Genomic DNA, 20459 nt, shown 5'->3' with positions numbered 1-20459 from the left:
AAGATAGCTGCACAGAATGCAGACTTCATTGTGGAAGATTTCACCTTTCAAATATGGTTACTTTGTTATCCTGTTTAGGGCAAATGTTGCTGACTGAGGGCATATAAATTACTTCTCTAACTGAGTGTTGTTAACAGTCCTACCTTACACTTGGGAACAAAAAATTGGAACTGCAGAATCTTTGTAGCTTTGTCGGGCCTCTGCCAGTTGCACTAGAATGAGTAATCCTTAAGCTAGATGCTCTTGCTCATAATTAGGTAATTTGCCAGGTTGTTCCTAAGAGTTGATCCCTATAATGAGCTCTGAACCTATTGCAGTGTCTTAATAAGACAGACAAGAAGGTGATTTAAGCAATTAGTAACTGCCAGCCAGAAGCTGGGAGCAGTGGGCATTTTATCTACTGTGCTTACCTGTATTTCAGTAAAATTGATGCTTTTCCTGTTAGTTAACTTAACACAGATGTAAGACAGACTATGTAACTGTGATTTTAAGACTCACTGAAGATCAATTTAAGCACAGTGGTATGAAAGTGCTGTATTGCAAATGACATACAGAAGCAAAACATACTTTTCTATTAGCTCCAGGATGAGTTTATTTGTGGCATGGTAAAAATGTTGCTCTCTGCCAAGAGTAATGCTTATCTAAAACAGTGTTGTTTGTCCCACCTTGTGTGATAAAAACTGTACTAGAGGAGGTGCTACTGTTGAGTTGCTTTAGCCTTCAGTACCTGAGTGTTATTCAGGTAAAGCACCACTTACCTATTCACTGTCTATCTGTTATTGATAGGAAGGATTGGGAAGTATTTTCCATAACTTCAGAGAAGGATAGGGTTATTCTCATACAGTAGAATGGTAACTGCATCCTTTACTCTGAGGCAGTAATGTGGCCACCTGTGAACAACACTTTAGAATTATCCTAACATAAAATGGGTAAGATTGTTTGGCACAAAAACATAAATAGAAACAGAAGCTAGGAATTGCAAATTTTCCTCCATTTCAAGACCAGTCTTGATTTAAATGATTCACTGTAAACTCCTCTGTGGGTTTTTCCTCCCTTTATTTCCACTTTCCTAGAAATGGTTAGAGTGTTTAAGTTGCACAATGCCTTCGGTTGGGCTTACCTCCTCAGAGAGGCATTCTGAATAAGGCTAACGTAGACAGAAAGCTGAAGGTAGGCTCCTGTGTGCAGTAGCAGCTGTTTTGTAAAAGTAGGAGAATCACATCATTACATGGAAATTTTGTCTCATGATTCTTCTAAGTTATGGGACCAGTGTCTTCATTTTGAGGTTGTCTGTTTGCCTGTCACTTGCTTTAAAACTGGATGGCCCAGGCGTTTTTCCCTATCAATGTTGTTTGGAGTGAACAGCTGCTTTGAGCAGATCTTAAGGGACAGAATTAAGTGAACTTAGCACCTTGGCAAGCCTGTATTTTTATTGCACATTGAGTGCTGTTACTTTGGGATCTGTTAATTTTCTTTTGAGTAGCAGAGCAGAATTATTTCTGATAAACGGGTAAGCATGGATGGTCTTTTGCTTCCATTGTCACTGTCGAAAGAGTTGCAGCAGCCCAATGCCCCCTTCAGCCCACAGAGTGGCAGTATTGTAACGTGAGTCACGCCTGATCTTCCTTCAGGTTGTGTCTCCAAAGTGACAAACATCAACAGTAAAGCACGTTCTTAAGCTTGGAAGGCTGGGAGTTAGTTGACAGGTAGGTGTCAGCGCAGAGATAAAGCCTAATCCTTTGGAAATGTGAAGTGTTCATAGAAAAGTATTTGTGTATGCTCCAAATAAAGCATCTGTCTTAGCTGTTAGGTACAGTGTAGGCTTTCATGATTCAGATCCTTCAGGGTCAAACACCTGAAAGTAGCTTAACCTACTTCTGGGTAAAGGCAAACAGATAGTTTGCCTTCAAATTACTTTCAGAGCAGTCTGACAATATAAGAAGACCTTCCTGGCTAATACAGTTTATTCATATTATTTAAAGTGAACATGTTTTAGCTTAAAAATAAAAGAAAAAATTAGATTTTTTTCCCCTGAAATACAAGGAATAGTCTCACATAAGCAAGTGGCAATAAGTTATTGAAACTCAACGCAGGTGCATAAAATAGATGGGGATATGCTGCAGCTTCCAGCTTGCCTTAGAAAATGTTAGAGCCATAGTGTGGATCTAAGGGAAAATATTTCACAGGGAATCATTATGGTGTTCATTTTTCAAAACCTAAAGTAAGTGGATATCTAGCTATAAAATTAATAAAATGGCACTCAATATATTTCATATATCTTTTTGAAGGGAAAGCTATGGAAATTATTCCTGTCATGTTTTTAATAGTGTTATGGAGAAGGTCTATGATCCTGTCCAATGCACTGCCTTAGTGGTGCAGGAACATTTAATATAGTGCAAGTTTCTTTATACCTGTCTGTATCTTTAAAATTACTGGAGAGGTGGGTTTGTTCATGGAACTTTTGTGCCTGGTAAGGTGTTTCAGCTCCTGAATGAGTATCCACTCATGTGACAATGTGCAGTGAGACTTTTTAGCACAGTGCATCTCAAAGCAGGTGAGTCTGCAAAAGAAACTGAAAACCTAAAAATTAGTGTTCTAACTCACTAATAAATTGGGTTATGATTTAAATACTACTTCATATATCAGAAAGGTGGATTAATTGAAGCTGAAGCTCTCTGCTCAATTGACCTCAGTTGAGCAAGTGTCTCCATGAGATACCTTTTTCAGTAGCTGAACCTGAATATTGGATGGACATCATCATAACACATGCTCTCCCTGTTGTCTTGATGTTGGGGCTTGAAACACTGAATTCCCTAAAGACTTTGTGACAATTAAATTCTGTCAGTATCTTCATGTAACAAGGTAACAGTGTTAGCTCTTCTGTAACACATAAATCCTATGACCAGTCTCCTTAAGAACCTGTGATCGCTGAGAATTTTTAAAATGAGGTAAATTTAGACACTCCTCTGTCAGCCCTTTGCATGTTTCTAGAAAACCTTTATTTTTTTGGATACTCACTTCAGCTTTATAAATGAGTGAAAATTATTCCTTCAAGGCCTGATGAATTATCTAAAAAGGGCCTTCAGTTTCCTATTTATTCTAGCTGGCATTAGAGGTAAGGTGAAACGTTGCTAAGAAGTTATGTTGCTGGCATCCACTAAGACATGAAATTCTGTGGTTTCAGTCTCACTATGAATCTTCTGGTTTATGTCTTCTTAATCAGAACTAACTTAATCTGGTTTGGTTTATTTTCAAGAACAAAAAATTTTCCAATCGTTCTGATTTGGTCTTAGGAATTGTTCTGTAGTGTGTGACAGACTAATGTCTTAAATTATATCAATCTTTTGTGCTGCTTTATTTTGCATATTCATTTAAATGTTGATTTTACCAACAGTATCAATTTTTATAAGAGAATTATATGCCTAAATATAGCTGCCTGGTTTCATGTGAGATACCCTAAGCAGCCTGCTCTCTGGCTGTTCATGCAGGGTCCTCGATGCCTGGAGTCTTACACAACAACCCTGTATGCATGCTTTTTGTACTTTCAGATGTGTAAAATGGCATTGGGTTCTTCTGTTTAGGTTCTTAGATTTAGAAATACCCACTGTCTATCTGAAGAACCTAAATTGTCTTGATATATGTGTGTGAACCTGTTCTGGGGTCTTTATACTGACTGGTTTGGGTTCCTGTAGGCATCTAATACAGATACTTTGAAGTACCCTCTATAGCACTGGTGCCTGCTTCTTCTCTATGATTTCTGGGTCTAAAACTATTAATATACAAATCACAGGGACATCAAGTTTATTGTGAGATGAAGGATTGCATCTAACTGATGCTGCTTCCTGTCATGCCAACAATCGTTGCACAGTGAAAAAGTATTGAGCTACCTGCCTCTTACTCTAACATATAGGAGATTGATTTCCTTATAAAAATCTAAATGAGCCAAGATATCCTATGCAGATACCTCAATTCCAATGTGTTTTGCTGCTTCTTATAGCTTAAACCTGCATTTTAGTTAAATAACTGTCTTTTTTTCTAAAACTTTCTTGCCTGATTTTCCAATAAAATATTCCAAGTTATTCATCCTGTGGCATTTAATTTTAGAAATGTACATGGCAAAAATATTGAGAGACCTGAGTAAGCAAAGGCTCTCCTGCTTATTTAGTTAATAACTGGACCAGGACCATGTCTAACTTGCTAATCTCATTGTGGGTTTGCTGGATGTTTTTTTTTCTCCAGACCTGGGTTGTGAAAAAGGCATGAATGTACTCATCAGAATCTCACAGGCTACATAAAAATGCACACAATATTCTGATCAGTCCAGCTTTAGTTGACAGATGGCACTGCCATCACATGGAATCAATCTGAAAAACGTGATTTTTTGTCACCACATGCTGCAGGCACTTGGTATCATGCAGAAGATGACCTTCAGACATCTTATTGACGTTGGTAGGAATATAAGGGGAAAAAACTCTTCTGGCAATTGTATCCTTCATGTTAGTCCCTGAAAAGTTAATCTATTAATCAAAGATTTACCATCATTCACTCCAGTTTCTTGGTATTAACTAGGCAATGAAATGGCAGGAAAGGGCGTTTTCTTCTTCGACTGGACAGCTTTATTTTGTCCAATTTTCTTGACAAGGCATAAATTTTAGGGAGTACTGACTACCAGCTTGTGCAAAAAGGTGACTGAAATTGGAAAGTTGCAGAGTTCTGAAGGGCCATGTAACTGAAGGGAAGGATATAACAGCCTTACATGTCTTCTGCAAAGCTTTTCAAATGCATCTACAGCCCATTCTTGTGCACTGAAGCAAACTGTACTACAAGATGTCCAAAACACGATACACCAGCAATTCTCAAAAAAGTGATTTCTGTAAAAATAAGCTTCCCATGAACTTTGGGTGATGAAAATTCAGAGATCTGCATACTCTATAGGGGAGAAGGTACTTTGAAATCATGAACACTTGGAAAATTGACCTACTAAATGGTAGTGATAAGAGAAGGCCTAAAATAGTAGGAATGAAGTAGACCTTAATTAGCTCAAGATAGAAACTTAAAGCTGCCAATATTTTAGTACCTGCTTTGAAGTTAAACTTGGCTATGGTGAAGTCTCTGGTAAATATTTAATGAAGCTTTTTTAGGAAGATTGATTCTATTCCTACTTTCCTGTACCTCATTAGAATGTTTAAAATGTCAGTAGCTTTTCTTTCGAAGTTACCAATGGTAACATTGGAGAACGTTGTGTTTAAACCACTGGAAAGCACTGTTGGGACACAGTAAAGTTTTAATTTATAGCACAGTAAATGAACATTCTTCTATTGCTCTTTGGGGGAGAGGGGAAGCCTGCACATTTTATTTACGTAGTTTGTCTTGGCCGACACATGGAAGTGAGCCTAAATTAAGTCTTTAACTATTAATCCTGCCTGATTTGCTAAAAAGGTTTCAGGGCCCAGAGACATGCCTTGACAGGGTAGTGAGTGGATATTAATCTGGGTTTCTTGAGCAAAAATCTAAAGTTGTCCAGCTACCCCTTTTCTTTTTGCTTTCCACAAGTTGAAGGTAATTATTTTTTAGCCAGATCGATACTGCTTGAACTTAGTGGTGGGAGGAGAGGAAGTGGCTGTTTCAGTGTAGTCTGTCTTAGAGTCCCGAGTGCACCAACAATCCAGACTACACTCCTGCCTTGTTATCAGGCCACAAATCTCTGTCCTGTGTTTACAGTTACAGGTTATGGTTCTACACTGTATGTTTTTCCACTTTCGAAATATGACTGCTTTTGTGTAGTAACTGTTCTCGTGGGTATGTCATGGCCTTTGTGGATCAGTTTTTTCTTCTGCTGGCCAACCACCAGTGTCTGACATTGCTGAGGAAGGCTGAAACCTTGAAATTAATATTCCTTTGAATTTCTGTTTTTCTTTGCATCTGGTTCAAAATAATCCCAACTGCTTTTCTTCTTATGCTTCAAAGCATTGCTATCTGGAATGCAAAATTTTAGGAGCTGAGGCAGATATGTGAAGATGCAGAATGGGAGTGAGGGTATTAGCCTTGTTTCTGAATGGAAAAGAAAAATATGTTATCTTGTTCTCTACCTGTGCTAGGTTCTTTTGTCCTATTCTGCCCTTCCTCTTATCCCCTCATCTTCTAAATAATTAAAGTCAGCAAATGTTTTGCATGGTGTAGAGTTCTGTAAGTTCCTACAGCTAACAAAGGCAGCCAGGCAGAGAAGAGAGATCTCTGCTGATGAACACTGTAGAATAATCTCAGTGCCAGAGGAACTGATTCTTTGGTCAAATTTATCTTGTATTTAGCACCTCTGACATCTAATAAAGGTTGCACTCCTACTGTAGATTGGGCATAATTAGTTAAAAAGGTCACTAAGCCATGAGACTCAAATCAGCAGGAAAGCTTACTTGGCTAGTTTTACTACTGATTATAGTTTTTGATAACATTGTGTCATGTGGGAGTTGTGATGCATGTGTTGGTGTCCATAGATGTCTGTTTAGTTTAGTGTTGTAATTTTTTAATGTGTTCCTGTGGAAAAGGATTCTTGTATGCTGTAATTGTTTTGTCTGAATAGTGACACTCTTAATGTGGAATGCATGTGATAAAGTAAGAGGAGGGAAAGCTGTTACTTTCCCGGAGAAAGAATGGTAGAAGTGCATTTTGCAGACAGACCAAAAGCTGATTTTTGTAATCTCATGTCTTCCCCTAGAAGAGAAATATAGGTAGCAGTGTGACAGTTTATTGTTAAGGGCTGTTCAGCACAGGCAGCTCTCAAATTGTAAACACAAAATACTGCTGGTATTGGGAAAGGGATAAAACTTGCTTTGTTTGTTCACCAGCATTTTGAGAGTAATGGCTTTTATAGGCCTTAGGAAGTTTTCATCAGGCATCAAACCATTTCAGGGAAAATTAAAATACTGAGTTACCTTTGGATAGTGCCTACAATTGTGCAAGTTAAGCATAATTACTGTGACGGATGATTATATTGGAAGAGCAATGATTTCAGAAGAATATCTCTGGGGTGATACTACCTTGAAAGGTGCAACAATACCAAGATGTTTTTCATGAAAGTTCAGATCTTATTTGGTTTAAGTGGAACGAAAATCTTGGTTGAATTGCTTTTGTGTATTCTGCCTTTCCTGCTTAAGCACTTTTAGCTTTCTGGAATGGGTCATGAAGTTGTTCTCTATTCTGTTCAGGCTTAAGCATAGTTCTAAACAGATCTAGAGTTTTGTACTGATATCATCTGTCTGACTGTTTGTGAATCCCTCCAACCAGTGAGTAAATACGAAAGTTTACTTTGTTCTGAAAAATCAAATTACTCAAGAAAGACACTCAAAAGGGCCATATTCGTAGTGCAAATTTAAGGTAATACTGGATTCTTCTTAAGATAACAATAAACTTTTTTTTATTTCTGCAGTCTGTCTCTGAAGGGTTTTCTATTAACATCACCCTTCAAATCAGGAGTGCTAAAAACAGTTTGCATAAGAATTTTTAGGTTTATTTTCCTATTGAAATGTCTAGAATATGGATATGAAAATCAACTTTTGTGGAAATCTTTATTTAACTGATGCATATGAAAGGTGATACTTCCAGATACAACACTGTCAGCCATGCATTTTGTAGATATACAGTAATGTATTGAAAAACAAAAAGAAAATTTATACAGAAAAAAATGTTTCTAAACACGGGCCTCAGAAATATCCCTTGAAGATTGCGTGTTTTGCTGTGAAAGCATCTTTGAAAATTCTCAGGCCTTATGTATGGTAACAACTTGAATCTCTTCAACAGCTGTTTCTTCAGAGCAGTGTTTGGTTCTTCTATTGATCTAATTCTTTTACTGAATATTACCTTAAGAGATTACATGATCTGATAAGGTATGCTGGTTTGTTTTACGTGGTAACAGTGCATAGTTAGATTAAAGTAAAACTAGGAAAAATTTTAGCCCCAAGGTGATCACCAGTTCCAAGAAAACTAAGACTGTCTCAGGCAGTTCAATGTTCTTAGTTCTTGAAGGTGGTAGACCTCTGATTAGTCTTCCTAATTGTTGTTTTTTCTGCTATGGTCGTTTGCAACAAATTGTGTTTGGCTCTCTTGCCAGTGAATCTTTTCAATTATTTCTACTGTTACTTGCTCTTGACAATATACAGCACCAGTTTTCCTGCCTTTCTGTCTAACAATCTATTTGTATTTCAGGGAGTTGATTCACTTGCTCATTCACCTTTCTGAAGCTCTGCATGAAGCACAACTTAAACTCATACTGGTCATCCCTCCTGCAGTTGCAGCAGGGTGAGTATTGCTATTTAGATGGTAGGTTCCAAATGATAAACAGTAAGTTCAAAGCTGTGTTTATAGCTATGCAGTTTAAATGAATAAGAAATTATTTGGGTTTGATTGGTAGTTCTGTCTCCATGCACATTGCACTGAATAGTCTTGGTACCTATGTGCATTCATGCATACCATTCGTGCAACTTTGGATGTGATAGAGGAGTCAACAAGGAGAGGTGCTGTGCTGGACCTTGTTCTCACCCACACTCCAGGTGGGGTCTCATGAGAGCAGAGTAGAGGGGCAGAATCACCTCCCTCAACCTGCTGGCCACACTTCTCTTGATGTAGCCCAGGACATGGATGGATTTCTGGGCTGCAAGTGCACAGTTGACCACCAATTGCATAGTTGGCAAAACAAGATTATTTTTTTCCTTTAAGCTGTTCAGCAACTTTATACCTGCACATGAAAACTCAGTAATGTAAGTCAAACTTAAATAGAGAAGCACTGTTAGGTATTTTTTTCAAATGAAACTTGGTAGACAGCTAAAGAAAAAAAATATAACAATTTCTTATTTTTCTCACCTTGGGCTGTATAGCAGTACAGATAGGTTTACAGCCAATACAGATTATGACAGTTTAACAGCACAGTTTCAGGACAGCGTTGTACAGCCTCCTAAATTTCTTGTAGGCTGTCACATCTTTCAGTGTACATTAATTTTCGAGGTGCCAAAAAAGCTGAGAAAATTGAATGCCTGAGCAGTCTGGTAAATGTCGCTTCTGTGGCTGGACTGTTCTCTGTAATGGTCTTGAGTTATTGTTGAGTTTTGTGGGGAGGTCCTATAGCACATGGGGGAAATGAAGCATTTCTCCCTACAGTTATCTGTGCAGACTCAAATGCATCTTGCTGAAAAGATTTAGGGACACTGTAGTAGGTGACTAAAAAGTTATCTGTGTGCTGAGATCAGTTAGCACCTGCACTACAACTATGACATCACCTCTTCTGTAGGTTAACAATGTAAACCAATTACTGAATGTAAGTACTTCCTACCATCTTAAGACTGTAAGGCCAGAGTAGTAGCTACGTGTAATTTTGTTCTTCAATAGCTGCATGGAATCTGATTGCAGTTTTATTTTCTGTAAAACTATGTACTTGGGGATGTTTTTTGTTTCCTTATGTTTTCCTCTGTTGCATGGTATAACCGATTTATATCCTTAAAATGAAGTAGCTTGTTTGATGCAAAGTCACTTTGCTTCTGTGTGCGGCTGACCACCAAATTTTGATAGGCAGAGAGTTCAATGTGTTGAAAACTATGGGAAAAGAAGGCAAAATTAATTCCATGTACATTGATAAAGTAGACAATTCTGTAAAATAATACTTGTGCAGAGCCCTTTTCTTTAGGGAGTGAAGGCCTAGTTGCATTTTGAGGAGGTTCCTTCCTATCCCTCAAGCACTTCTGCTTTTACCTTGGTTCTGGATCATTAATCCTCTCATTTCTTGCAGTTTTCTCTGGAAAACTGTGGGCTGGTATGCCTTTGCGTCGCATGGATTTTCAGTGGTGCTAACAAATACTTCGGGTTTCTTGTGATTTGGTTAAGTCAAAAATAATGAGAAACTACTATGTCTTCTCTCCTGTCTGTCATTTATTCCAGTCTTTCATGCTGCCCTCTGATCTACATTTAATCTCAATTGATAGTTACTTTTTAAAGTAATTTTCTGTTGCATTAATTGTAGTCTGTTACAGATAAAGCAAAGGAGAACACTTTAAAACATTTTTCTAAAGTGCTTTATCAGTCACTGCATCACACAGATGCTTTTTAAAATGCTAATGCTCTGGTAGAATTTAAGTAATTGCTGTAAACAGTGTTCTACATTTGAAGAGCATTTGTTCTTATGGTGTTAGGGAGAAAATGGAGAATAGTGAAAACCTCAATATTCCTGTTCATCGTGATGCCTATTGACATTACCAAGTTCAGTCTTTTAGCTGGAGGAACCTAAATCTGTTTTGTTTATTTAAGTCCCTCTACGGTCTATTTTTTCTAAATCCCTAAACAAGAGTTGAAGTCACTATAGGACCTCTGGATTCTTAAACAAGTTTTGCCTGGACCAGAATTTGCATTGTTATGGTAACTGTAACTTTTGGGACTATTTCTCTGTTGAACACCACACTGAGATTTGGATCTTTGTTGTCATTACTGCCTCCTGCTGTCCTGCATATCAACATAATAGTGAGGTCACAGTTCTGAAACATTTCTGAACTGGGCTTTAGGGATGCCCTATTACAGCTTGGAAGAGCTGTCTATCTAAAGTGCAAGTTTTAACCTGAAATGAGTTTTATATGCCTATCCCTAAATGGCCTGTTTGTAGAGGAGTACTGAAGTGTTTCTGGTTTTCAGCTGTGGGAAATAACAACTGTAGTTTATATGAAGGAAAGTCTAATTCCTCTAAACCAATTATATTGTTTCTTTATGCATTCCTAAAGTTTGTAGGATTTATCCGTAAACTTTTATTGCCCAGGAGAATACATTAGTGACATTCTTTTCAATCAATAATCTTACATGAGCCACCTGTCTGTGTCTTCCATGTGTGTGTTTTTATTGCATTAACTACAAAAACCACTGTAACTTCTTGAGTAAATAGGTTGTTGAAAATATATTCAGAAGTTACAGAAACATCCTAAAACATTCACGATGTCCATGCATACTTTAAAGCTTAAAGTACGTTGGGTTTAATGATGTCAAATATCAGAATCTTGACATTTTCTTTCTACCTTACTTGACTTTTTAAATAGCATCTGTACTTGAAGATTTTTGATTCATAGGATACAGGGCTTGAACTGAAAAGTGCTTCCTATTGTGTATTGAATATCTTGAAATTCAGTTTGGGTTTTAACACTTACACGTGGTTGAAAGTGTGTTTTAATGCATTTTATATTCTTTATTTGTTGGAATCACTGTAGACTGTTAATCAAAAATACAGCAAAAGATATGGAAATAAGTACCATCAAGAATCAAATAATATATTGGAGTTCAGCAGCTGGCAATAGACTGATAAAGGAGACATGAGCTGTATGTGGAATACCCTAACCAACTGAGATGCTAGGGGCTGAAACATTGTTCCTTTTGTGTTCTACCCTGATTAAAATTTAAAGAGAGAGCATAGTCAAATGTAAGCAGTTTATTTAGGAATTTGTAATTTAGGCTCCTTTGATATGCATTAAGATCAAAGCAGTCTGTCAGCAAATGCTATCTGAAAGGAGATGCTTTTAAGAGCTAAAAATACTAGTTTGCTTAGGGAAAAGCAGTCTGGAAAATGCAGCATTGCACGTGAGATTGAGTGTGTGATGCAGGAAGGAAACATGTTGGGTCCTCTGTTTAACTTCTCAAAAGCAACTTTTTCAAACAAAACCCAAGTGAAGACTGATCCTCCAGCTGGAGCTTGCTTTGGTAACTAAAGCTTCCGGTGACACCTTTGATTTTTGGTTTGCTTGTGAAATGTCCTGGGCTAAAAGAAAACTTCATTCCCTTTTTTTTTTTTTAAATCCAGACATTTTAGAGCTTTTCACAACATTAACCAGAGGCAGTTGTGCTGGCATAATCAAGAGTTGGGAGTGTGTGTGGAGGGTGATTAGGAGGCAGGAATCTCTCCAGCAAGTTTTACTGTCACAGAGAATGCATGTAGAGCTCCCATGGTGGCAAACAGAGATTGAGATAGTATTTCCATCCACCTGATGTCCAGGAATTGCATGATTTTCCTGCAAACATAAGTGATCTACAAGAGAGAGGAAGAGCAGGAGCCAAAGCTATGCTCTGCAAAGTGTGTGTGTTATACTGTAACTCTTCCTTGGGATTGGAGACTTGGAGTTGCAAATGTCTGAAGAGAGGTGCTAGGATTGCAGTGGTGTGTTAAGTGGTTGCTAGAGCAGATGGGTTGCTGAAGACTTCCAACCTGTCTTTCAACAGATTGTCTCAAAATGTTAGAATTTTACTGCTTTTAACATGCATGGGTATTGATGCATGTATAAACTATGAGTATCATTTCTAAAAGGGCAATGGGTAGCCAGGCATTTTCTGCCCATTGGTGATGTTGAGTAACTTCATTTGTCCTACTAATCCTGGGCTTGATTAAATTCCTGCCTTAAATATATGCACTTCAGTGATTTATTGAGCTGTAGTAATTATACTGGTGAAAGCTGTGTGGATGTTTTTATACTGATTTCACAAGCCTCTTTCCAAATAGGTTAGCTGTGCTTGAGTGAACTGTCTTTATGCCTAAATATGCATATGCATGTATATGTTGGGGGAAAAAAATAAATATGTCAAATGGGCCTTGAAGTTTGGTTCCACCTGTTTTCTTAAATCACAGGGACTGAGTTGGTTATTTTGTTTCTCTTTGCTTACATTCTTTATTATATTAGGGATGCATTTTCAAAGGCAAAAAGTGAGACTTTGAATTTGTATAGTAACTCTTTTCTGTCTGCAAGTAAGTTGAATTTCATCTGACTAGATTATTGCTTATTTTGTCCAGGTTCAGTAACCATTTTATCCATTGTGGTTCCCACTTACTGTGAATAAAACAATGAGTGAAGGAAATTAAGATTATTTATATAAACTATCACCAGAAAGAGCATCAGTAATACTCCTGTTTCTTGTTGCTCTGAGAAGGAGCAAAGGCAGACAAAATGCTCTCGAGAGCTGTTGGTAGGATGTTGTTTTCACGGGGATTTTCGATGTATCCGTGGATGCATAATCATGGCCTTTCTGGCCATTTGTAGTTTATTACAATCTTTGGACATATGATATCAATATGTTAAGGCTCACCTTGGTGTACACTGTCATTAAAAGCTGTTACTTTTGCTAAACACAGTGTTAAATAACTCTGTATTTACAGACGGGTTGTTAGTAGTCACTTTCCTTTGGCTTTTATTGTTCCCTGAAGTATAATCCTTTGCACAAAGTAACAATAAAAATGACATTGGTTGTACCACTTCATAATATAATACTGTGCAAAATTTACATTTTGATGGTTAGGATATTCACCAGGCAGTTTGTCCTGTGTGATGGATATCCTTTTTAAACACCTGTCTTCAGGTTACAAGACAGTAGCCACTTCTTGAACAACAGAGGATTCTTTATCTCTTGGTGTTGTATGGAGTCTGTAAATGAGAAAAACTAAAATCTGAAGTAAATAAGTAAACTCAGTTGCTGAGTTGAGAGGCTGCAATGTCAATGTGATCTGTGGTGGAGCACTCTAGTGTGGTGCCCAGGGAGCTTTCCTGAACTGGAAAAACCTCAAGGAACTCGGAGAGAAGGTGAATAAGTGTTCAAGAGAGAAACAGATTGTGGGAATCAGACGCTACCTTCCCTGGGAGAGGCCTGTTAGGCAAACAGGGCACATGACACAGAAGATTCCCTGTCATCTGTCCACCTGACTGAACATGGTGACTAAAGGGATAGGGGGCAATGGCAGCAAGTTCCTGCCTGGCACAGCAGTTGGGTCTCCTCTGTGACTACCCCACCCTCTCGGATGCCCTGGGATAAGAGGTAGGAGGCTCTGCAAGTGGAACTGAGCAACGATGAGGATGATGGTGCATCTAGGTTGGAAGAGTTGCCAAGACTAAGTTGGCCTATGCCCTGCATCAAAACCTCTTCCATAAAGAAAAAAAGATGAGTTATTGTTATAGGAGACCCTTTGATGAGACCCACTTCTTAGGGAAGTCTTCTGCCACCCTGGGGCCTGAGTCAAAGATGTGGCCCTTGGATTATTATCCATTATTGATTTTTCATGTAGGCAGCAATGAAGTCTCAGGGCAATCAAAAGAGAATTAAGGGCCTTGAGATGACTGGCTAAATGATTAGTAGCACAATGAGTGTTCTCCTCTATCCTTCCTGGAGTCTGGAAGATGGGGAGCAGAATGAAGCCTCCATAATCCAAGAGGAAATGGTTAGTGACCTGCTACACCACTTAAGATGTGCACAAACTTATGGGACCAGATGGGATCCACTGACAAGTGGATTCCCACAAGTGAATACCCACAAGTACTGTGGGAGCTGGTGGAAGTGCTCACCAAGCCACTTTCAATCGTTTACCAGCAGCCCTGGCTCTCCGTGGGGGTTTCAGTTGACTGGAGGTTAGCCAATGTGATGCCCATCTACAAGAAGTGCCAGAAGGAGGATCTGGGGAACTACAGGCCTGTCAGTCTGACCTCCCCAGCCGGGGAAGGTCATGAAGCAGATCATTCTGAGTGCCGTCACACAGCACATACAGGACAACCAGGGTATCAGGCCCAGTCAGCGTGAGTTTAGGAACAATGCTTGACTAACCCGATCTTCTATGACAAGATGATCCCCTTAGTGAGCAGGGGAGATGTGGACTTTATTAAAGCCTGGACTTTATTAAAGCCTTTGACATGAGTCATTTTGCACAGATTTCTCCTGGAGAAACTGGCTGCTCTTGGTTTGGGCAGATGCACTCTTCACTGAGTAAGAAAACTGGCTGGAGGGCCGGGCCCAGAGAGAGGTGGTGAATGGAGTTAAACCCAACTGGTGGCTGATCACAAGTGCTATTCCCCAGGGCTCAGTGTTGGGGCCAGTCCTGTTTATTATCTTTATCAATGATTTGGATGAGGGGATCAAGGGCACCCTCTGTAAGTTTGTAGGCAACACAAAGTTGGGCAGGAATGTTGATCTGCTGGAGGACAGGAAGGCTCTGCAGAGGGATCTGGACAGGCTGAATCACTGGGCTGAGGCCAAGGGTATGAGGTTCAACAAGGCCCTAGTGCCTGGTCCTGCACTTGGGTTATAACAACCCCATGGAGTGCTACAAGGATGGGGGTGAGTGGCTGGAAATATGCTCAATGGAAAAGGACCTGGGTGCTGGTAAACAGCCAGCTGAACATAAGCCAACCACATGCCTAGGTGGCCAAGAAGACCAATGACATCCTGGTTTGTATCAGAAATAGTGTGGCCAACAGGACTAGGGATGGGATCATCACCCTGTACTCGGCACTGATGAGGCCACACCTCAAATCCGGTGTTTAGTTCTGGGCCCCTCACTGCAAGAGAGACATAGAGATGCTGGAGCATTTCCAGAGAAGGGCAGTGGAACTGTTGAAGGGTCTAGAGAGTAAGTCACATGAGGACTGGCTGAGGAAGCTGGGATTGTTCAGCCTGGAGGAAAAGGAGGGTCACAGGGGAGACCTTACCACTGTCTACAACTACTTGAAAGGAGGTTGTAATGAGGTGGTGTTGGTCTTTTTTCCCAAGTAACAAATAATACAATGAGAGGAAATGGCCTCAAGTTGCACCAGGGGAAGTTTAAGATTGGGTATTAGGAAAAATTTCTTCACCAAAAGGGTTGGATGAGGTTGGAGACACCATCCCTGGAGGTATTTGACAGATGTGTAGACACAATGCTTTGGGACATGGTTTAGTGGTGGACTAGGCAGTGTTAGGTTAACAGTTGGGCTGGATGATTTTAAGGGTCTTTTCCAACCTACATAATTCTATGAAATATCTCAACTTATGTGACATGCTACTGAGAATTTTTGGGGTCTCTTTTAAGGAAGATCACCTTTGAGATATTAAGAGCTTGTTTTGTCATACTTTGAGTAAATGATAAAGCTACAGAAAGCATGGGTTACTTTGTCACTATTAAGAGTTTTAGAATTACAGATGAAAAGTCTGTTAAAATAGTGATTGCTGTATTTCTGAGAAAAATATCAAAAATATGCTGAAAATCTTTAAAACTTTGGAGCTTTGTATGTATCAAGCATAATTAAAATGCATGGAAGACAGTTTTAGGAAGAGATTGTTTCAATTGTTTAAGAAGCCCCAGGTAACACAAAGTAGCTTTATACTTAAGTAATTTTATCAAGTCTAGCATGATAATAACTGGATGTATATCAGACCTTACTCCTTGATTTAAGTAATTATATGCAAAATAGCTGCTGTTCTTAGCGATGTTTTAATAACATCCACACCAGTACAAAGCAGAGGTCATTGAGCAGTAGGATTTCATTTAACCTTATGGGATACAGTGTTTGGGATTATTAGCAAGAGTGAAGGACATTGTAAACAAACCACTGTAGCTATTGCTGTCCTCACGACATTCTCAGAAAATGCTACTGTTGGTACATTGCATACAGGCTAGCTAGAATAATTTGTTATCTCCTGGCCAGTTTCTGATAGTATATATCAAAGTGGTATTTAAATTAAAACCAAACATGTTTCTCCCTGATAAAAGGTGCACTTAACCTCACAGCTTCTAGAACAATTTGTCTGTCTTTATTGACTTCTTGAAATGCACAGCAGTAGTGCAGCTGCTTTCACTTTAGAGCTGCAGGAACCTAGACTACTTTTTTCTCTTTAAATATTTGAACATAATGTGTGCTCTTGCCTCATCAAAATACAGTAAGCATCCCTAAATTTGTATTTCATATTTGCATATGTAAGGAAAGAAGAATCTACAGCCTCTCTTGCTGTTACTTAAAGCTTCTCTCTAGGTATGTATAGGTCAGTATTTTCTACTACTAAACTAGCACTTCTTCGAAGTTAACATTTTAGCTACTTAGTTTATTCTTTCTGCAAAAACGTTGTGGATGTAAAGGACTGTCTTAAGTAGCTTCAGCTTATTCTTCCTGGAGTTGCTGTGCGAAGAAAATTACCTGAATCTTTGCAGTCTTCGTTACTGCAGTAGCGGTGGATACCAGTTTAGTTTTGCTACTCTGCCTCTTGGGCAAGATTGGCAGCAGGGCAGACATCTTGTCCCTCCTTTTGCTTTGTACTGACATGCTCTTTTCTTCTTTTCCTATAAATATACATATATATTTGACTGAAAAATTTGAATGAAAAATTGCTTGTTGATCTCACAGTTGTTCAGCTTAATGGATTCCACAATTGACCAGTGTTTTGCATATTGATAAAGGTCTCTTAGAAACTGATTATTAACAGATACTCATAATTATTAAGGTAATCTGCTTTATACCAGGAGCCTGTCATCTTTAGAAGTTGCTGCGGATTCAATTGTCTTGCCATAACTTTGTGTATAGAGAATGATATGATTGTTGGTTTACTGTTCCAGTATATATACACACACTCTTTTCCTTAGAAGTATTTCTAGCAAGTAGTAAATCAGATGCAAAATCTGCAAGTAAACAGCAGGGCAATTTTTATGATAATGTATGGTAAACAAATTCAATTAAATTATAAGCAGCTTCTAACATGTCTCTGATTTGGAGTGAAATGGGAACTGTCACTTACTTTTAACATTATTCTCAGGGCCAGAATGTAAAGCCTTGAAATTTTGGTAAGTGAATAATGCCAGGGATCAAACTAGCAGGAAATGTATTGCTTGTTTCAGATGGAGTTTTCAATTATCAGATTATGTCAAATAACAGTATACTAGAAAACCAACTTTGTAGACTACTGTTTATTAAGTACGATTCTGCTTTACCAATACCCACACTTAAAGTTATGAAAGGTTAAGATACTTGTGAGAAACCTGGTCATAATAGTCTTATTTTGTTGAAATTAATAATGCTGTTGCTGCACTTTTCTGAACTTTATGCATGATTTAAGTTTCTTACTTTTCTTTCCAGTTTGACAAATGAGGTCACAGAAAAGCAAGCAATTCTAAAAACAACCAGTGTGTGTTCATTGTAGAGTTAGCAATTATACACCGAGTATACTCTCCCATGCTTACTGTTGCCAATAATGAAATTTGATGCTGGAAGACAATGCCTTTGGACAAGCAATATAAAGAAAATGGGACTTGGAAAGGGAAATCTGAAAGCTAACTATGCACAGTTTCCTATTTGTTGTGCCTGGTTGATAATAACACATTGTCCTCCATTTTTTTCCGTAGTTGTCAATCTTCCTGTAAGTATCCTAAAAAAAAGGACTGTCAGGAATATGGAGAGTACAATTATATATCAAGAAATTTTGAAGTTGGGCTCTGTGCATAAAATTCAGCACCCAAGAAGGCACAGAAATGACTCTTAAGTGGGCTGTCTAGGCATAGTTGGGTTTTTATTGCATACTAGAGAACCCGTAAAATATGTGTGATTTGGATCACAAGATACAACTTGAGATATGAGTTTATATTGAGGGGAACAGAAAGCTGGATAGAAAATGACTACTAACTACTTCTGAGTAACAGTTACTGGAGAAAGTTCAATAATGTCTTCAAATTACAGTAATACTATTGAATCATACTCAGAGTCATGCTGTTGGGCTTATGTTTTTCCCTGTATAAAGGCTTAAGATACAGGTCTGTCAGTCACCTCTCTTTTTTAAACTCAATTCTATTAGCTACAGTAAATCTGGATGCTTGTTAACCACTCCAAACTACAGCTGTTTCCCATGCTGATTACTTCCCTGTTTTTGCTACTGTTTGTTGGGCTGCCAGCTCAGCATAGCATGGCTCTGACTACAGCCATGAAAAGTTCCATGCATTTTGTATAGATTCACAAAAGACTCGAGAGGAACAAATCTATTCTTAGAACTGGCTTTTTATAAGACTATGCCTTACTATGTAAAATTAATGCCACTGTACTGACACTTGCTGAAGCAAGTGTACACATCTGGTTTTGAATTCCCACTAGGGAGAATCATTAAAATAACTTGTAGGTCAACTAATAATGGGCAAAGAGAAGAAAGCGTGGAATGTATTCTTCCCCATGGCCCATCATTTGTAGCTCTGCCAATCCTGAGCTAGCTGGTATAGAGCAATTACTGCATAAGTTTCAGTGTAAAGTTGGAAAACTTTCCAAATAAAAAAAAGAGGAGAAGAAAAATGATGAGCATTTTAATCTTTGCAAGGAGGAATTAAGGCTACATTTGGTGTGTTAGAGTTTTTAAATTAGGCTCATATGCTCCAGAGTACAAGCTTGTTTTGCATGATGTTCTGCTGTTGGAGCATGGCTTGCCTGGGCATTAAGCCCTGGCACAAAAGGCACTAGAATAGTTTGGAAATTAGGATAAGCAAATGGTGACACAGTGGATGTTCATTTATGCCTAGCCTTGCTTAAATGACTCTGATGAACAGGGTGAAACAACATAACAGAAACAGCACTAAAGGAGAACAATTGACCTTCCCAAAAATAGTACCAGTAAATACAGCGACAAGTATCAAAAGAAATTTTTTTCTTCTTTGATATTCAAATTGCCTGTTTAGGTCAAACAGGTGTAATTCTTATGTTGAATTAAGAGTTTCAGATACAAATTCTTAAGTTACTTGAAAAATACAGTGTAAGTGGTGCAGACTGGTCTGCCAGCATGCCTCAGCTCTGAGGGCAGCAGTTTTCAGGCTCATTTGTCCCTAGCTGTCTGCTGAGGCTTCATGCCTTTTTTTCAGGACATATAATTGTTGGCATGTTTCTCCTTCTTGACTTCTGTTACTGGTTTAAACCAGATGGGCCACAGGTAATTAGTTTGGCTCCATGAAAACTGTGTAGGCTACTCCATGACAAGAGCATATCCCATGCTTCTCTCTATTTGGAGAGCAAGGACTGCAAAGGCAACAGCTGGGGTGGGATGTGTATATTAAAGAAGAGTGCCAGCCCTTAATGTTCTGCGAAAAATTCATTAGGTACATAAATACCATTTTGTTTCCTGATAAAAATATAGCAAGTTTTTACTTGTTAATCTTTTTGCTGTTATAATTTACAGTCCCCTGGTGATATGAAGCACTCGTAGTGTATGAAGTAGCCACTCCCAGTGCTCCTGTATTGTGAATCTGTAGCACTTGGTTACAATTTTCTTGCTTGTGAAGCTGGCTAGGTTTTGTTGTTTTTCAAATACCTATCCTAATCTTATCTGAGAACTTGGTAAAGAGATTTTTGCCATTAAGAAGACTTGAACACAGTCAGTAATGCGGTTTGGGGGTTTCGGTGGAGATGTTTGTTTATTTTAAATTATGGTCTTTTTTGTGGACAACTGACAGGTAGCCCTTATGCTCTGAAGACATCTGAATGTCACCATTCCTATAATGAAACCAGTGTGGCAACCAAAGACACTGCACAAGCAGGGTTGCAGGTTTTTACTTCTGAATTTAAGCTACTATTCAGAGTAGTAGAGAATAGTACTGGAAGGTGCAAATAAAAAAAAAATTATAATAAGGCAAATCCTAACTACATGACTTTTCATAGAAGTTTGTCTAACAAGCTCTTAAAACCTACAAGTGAATGAAT

The 20459-nt window shown here is 38.5% G+C and overlaps 1 protein-coding gene across 1 annotated transcript in view; it reads left to right on the top strand.

The window, feature by feature from the left end:
* CHID1 (chitinase domain containing 1) overlaps nucleotides 1-20459 on the top strand; it is a 103145-nt gene that overhangs the window by 10290 nt on the left and 72396 nt on the right. Inside the window, exon 8 of the mRNA XM_017806532.1 lies at nucleotides 8200-8292. Within this exon, the coding sequence (XP_017662021.1) occupies nucleotides 8200-8292 (93 nt within the window). The remainder of the gene's footprint in view (nucleotides 1-8199; nucleotides 8293-20459) is intronic.

Source organism: Lepidothrix coronata, unplaced genomic scaffold (genome assembly GCF_001604755.1).
Source record: "Lepidothrix coronata isolate B3197 unplaced genomic scaffold, Lepidothrix_coronata-1.0 Scaffold1, whole genome shotgun sequence".
Taxonomy (NCBI): domain Eukaryota; kingdom Metazoa; phylum Chordata; class Aves; order Passeriformes; family Pipridae; genus Lepidothrix; species Lepidothrix coronata.
Note: the sequence above shows the minus strand (reverse complement) of the source record. Positions and strands in the feature narration are given on the sequence as shown.